The sequence below is a fragment of the Mastomys coucha genome, unplaced genomic scaffold (genome assembly GCF_008632895.1).
Source record: "Mastomys coucha isolate ucsf_1 unplaced genomic scaffold, UCSF_Mcou_1 pScaffold15, whole genome shotgun sequence".
NCBI lineage: Eukaryota > Metazoa > Chordata > Mammalia > Rodentia > Muridae > Mastomys > Mastomys coucha.
Genome location: NW_022196897.1, coordinates 74,080,930 through 74,084,746, shown reverse-complemented (window position 1 = coordinate 74,084,746; position 3,817 = coordinate 74,080,930). Strand labels below are relative to the sequence as shown.

Genomic DNA, 3,817 nt, shown 5'->3' with positions numbered 1-3,817 from the left:
CCCGAAGCTCAGAATACCAAGCTATAATCCACAAACCACAAGAAATTAAAGAAGAAGGAAGAACAAAATGTGGATACTTCGATCCTTCTTAAAACGGAGAAGAAAATACGCACAGAAGGAGTTGCAGAGACAAAGTATGGAGCAGAGACTGAAGGAAGAACAATTCAGAGACTGCTCCACCTGGGAATCCTTCCCATATACAATCACCAAACCCAGACACTATTGTGGATGCCAGCAACTGCTGGTTGACAGGACCCTGATATAGCTGTCTCCTGAGAGTCTTTGACAGTGTTTGACTAATACAGAAGTAGAGGTTCACAGCTATCCATTGAACTGAGCACAAGGTCTGCAATGAAGGATCTAGAGAAAGGACTCAGGGAGCTAAAGGGGTTTACAGCACCTTAGGAGTAACAACAATATGAACTAACTAGTACCCTCAGAGCTCCCAGGGACTAAATCACCAACCAAAGAGTTCACATGGTGGGACTCATAGCTCCAGAAGCATGTGTATAACATAGGATGGCCTAGTCGTTCATCAATGGGAGGAGAGGCCCTTGGTCCTGTTAAGGTTCTATGCCCCAGTGTAGGGGAATGCCAGGGCCAGGAAGCAGGAGAGGGTGTGTTGGTGAGGAGGGGGAATGGAGAAGGAATAGGGTTTTTTTCGGAGGGAAAACTGGGAAAGGGGATATCATTTGAAATGTTAATAAAGAAAATATCTAATAAAAAGAAAGTAAATTATGAATATGTAAAAGTTATATCTTTCTCCAATTTTGAATTCCATCATATGTAGTGTATTCTCCCCTAGGTATAGACACTAAAATTTTATCTTAAACATTGTACTAAATGGGGCTACATATATTTTAATGGTTAACAATAGGAGTTTTATTTTATATATTTTATGATCCTTGTAAACTTCTTTGAGTAAAGTAAAAATTCAAATATTTCATGTTCATTTATTATATAGTCCTATCTGTATCTAAATGTAATAGGGTAAATATTATTATATGTATATTATCCTTGTAAGATTATGAATTTCCAAACATTTCTCAGTCATTTAAGAATGTTATCATCAGAATCTACTATATAAGATTTACAGCATTCCAGTTAAATAATTACCTTTCATGTATTGATTTCATCCTAGCTTACTTATTTTTACCAATTGATTTTCATGACTAGATGTTAAGCTTAATATTTAAGTATATTGTCAATTTACTGTAAAACTGTATACATGCTTTGGTGTTGTGCATGTGCTTATTCAATTTTTGTATTACAATATGAATGAAAAAGCATTTTCTGTTTATTATAAAGCAGAAATACAAAAATAAGTGTGACTTTAAAATTTTTAAATGAGTTTTTTATTTTTTATTTTATCATTTTTATCAATTTTATACATATATGTAATATACCAAGAGCATATTACTTCCATTATCCTCCCTTATCCCTCACACCTGCAGACACTTTTTATCTTCCCAAGTATTCTATTTTCATGTCCTTCTTTAACAACTAAATTTTAATAGTCTGCTTGGTCATGAACTTAGCAGGCACAACTTAGCATTGGCAATACCACTGCAAAAAAAGACAAAACCTCCACTAAAATGAATTGCTACTTTGGAAATGTGATAAAAGGTAGATAAAAATGTATTGGTATGATGACTGATGTTCAATTTCCTCATAAAAATTAATCTAAAGGCTGAATAATTTTTGTACCCCTACTCAGGGTTAAAAGCATGATAGCACATATATGCAGATACAACATAACCATTTAGACTTCAGAAAGTTCTGAACTTATTCATGTACTGTTCACATTTAATTCATAGAAATCATTTTGTACACAGTAAGAGGCAGAAGAATATAAATTTGAATTGTAATTTTAAAAAGGAACAACAACAACAGAATCTCATAGTAAAGTAATATACAGTTATAAAAAGGAAAAAAATATGTGCAAAAATATTCAGTATGTTTCAGTGCTGTGTGATACCATAAATACATTCTATTCTGATTAGCTGAGATGATGTAGGTCTCAGCTTTGTTTTTAGTATTAATATGAAACAATAGTACAGGAGTGCAGAATCACTTAAATGAATAAACTCAAAAAAGAACTGAATTAGTTCAATTTAACTTTTTTCAGAAATTTTTTTAGTAGGGTTTGGAAAAACTCACTGATAATTTACTTACAGACTTATTCAGTGAGCATGTATTTTCCTAGTTCTTTTGGTAGTTACTGCTTTATATACTTCAGAATCATAGAAGACTGTCACAAAATATGGGTATGAGTATTTGGTGAAAAAATTATATATTAACTTTATTAATATCCAATTTTGAATTGTACCCATATATTATATAATATATAAAGTACTAAAATTTCATTTTTAAAAATAAATATTTTTGAGATGGTTCATTGAATATGAATGATCTTGCCTAATATATTCTAAACAGTATAAACTGTACAAGAAAATTTAATTTTGAGGAAAATGCATTATAAAATGAAACTTATTGACTTCTCAATATGGAAAGAAAACATTTCAAAATAAGTAAATTGCCAGGAAAATAAAAATACTTCTATGCAAACACATGACACTATTTTTGGAGTATTAGTTTTCTTAGAGCAATAATCACCTCCTTGTTCCTCAGGCTGTATATTAAGGGATTGAACATGGGAGTCACAATGGTATAGAACAGAGACAGCAGTTTGTCAGTTCCAGGAGAATGCATGAACTTTGGCCTCAAGTATGTAATGGTACCAGACCCATAGAACAATACCACCACCAGCAGGTGGGAAGAACATGTGGAGAAGGCTTTTGCCCGCCCTGTGGCTGTTGGCAACCTCAGGATGGTGGCAATGATTCTGCTGTAAGATGTAAGCACCAGTATGAAGGGGAGTGCAGCCACCACCATAACAACCACATAGACAGACAGTTCATGCACTGAAGTGTCCCCACAAGCCAGCTTGAGAATTGGTGGTATGTCACAGAAGAAGTGGTCTATTTCATTAGAATTGCAGAAATGCATAGAGAATATCCCGAAGGTTTGTCCAATCTGAATTGGGATACCACTAAGCCAGGAGCCTGCTGCCAGCTGTATGCATTTTTTTGAGTTCATGACCAAAGGGTAGTGTAAAGGGTTACAAATGGCCACATAGCGATCATAGGACATCACAGCTAGGAGAAAACACTCATCAGTCCCCAATATTAGGAAGAAACACATCTGCACAGCACAAGCCAGCACAGAAATGTTTCTATCCTGTGTCCAAATGTTGAACAGAATTCTTGGGATAGTAACTGATACATAAAAGATTTCCAGAGAGGAAAAATTTGCCAGGAAAAAATACATGGGTTTCTGCAATGTATGGTCAATCCTAGTTACTAATATGATGAGGCAATTGCCGGTGAGGATAATCATGTAAACAATGGAGAACAGTACAGATAGAATCCCTTGGAGGTTGGGAAGAGCAGAGAATCCCAGCAGGACAAATTGAAGTACTCTAGAAACGTTGCCTTCTGCTTCAACTTCTTCATGTATCATCTGTAGGTATGATTTAGTCAGAGTCCAAGTCATTTCTGTCTTTAGCTTTGTTTCCTCTTCTACGATCCCAAGAATGTCTTTCATTCTTAGTTACCCATTCTCTGTAGAAATTCATTGCTGTTAATAAGTGTCGTTGTAAAACCTCATATTTTATCCTTCTTAAAAAATTTTATTACTTTTACTATGTTAATAAATGTTATTAATTTTTGTAATAAGATATATTTTTGTGGATAGTACTTGGTTTATTCATTAGAAAAACAAAAACCAAAACTGGATGGGTCTTATATACAAAACA

The 3,817-nt window shown here is 34.0% G+C and overlaps 1 protein-coding gene across 1 annotated transcript; it reads right to left on the bottom strand.

Moving 5' to 3' along the window:
- Positions 1-2,577: 2,577 nt before the first annotated feature.
- Positions 2,578-3,555, bottom strand: LOC116092149 (olfactory receptor 10AG1-like). The gene has a single exon (XM_031373499.1). The coding sequence runs from the start codon at positions 3,553-3,555 to the stop codon at positions 2,578-2,580; it is 978 nt and encodes a 325-aa protein (XP_031229359.1).
- Positions 3,556-3,817: the final 262 nt, after the last annotated feature.

Bases quoted from the DNA above. Each gene is read 5' to 3' on its own strand.
- LOC116092149 (XM_031373499.1), bottom strand. From the start codon at position 3,555: ATGACTTGGACTCTGACTAAATCATACCTACAGATGATACATGAAGAA.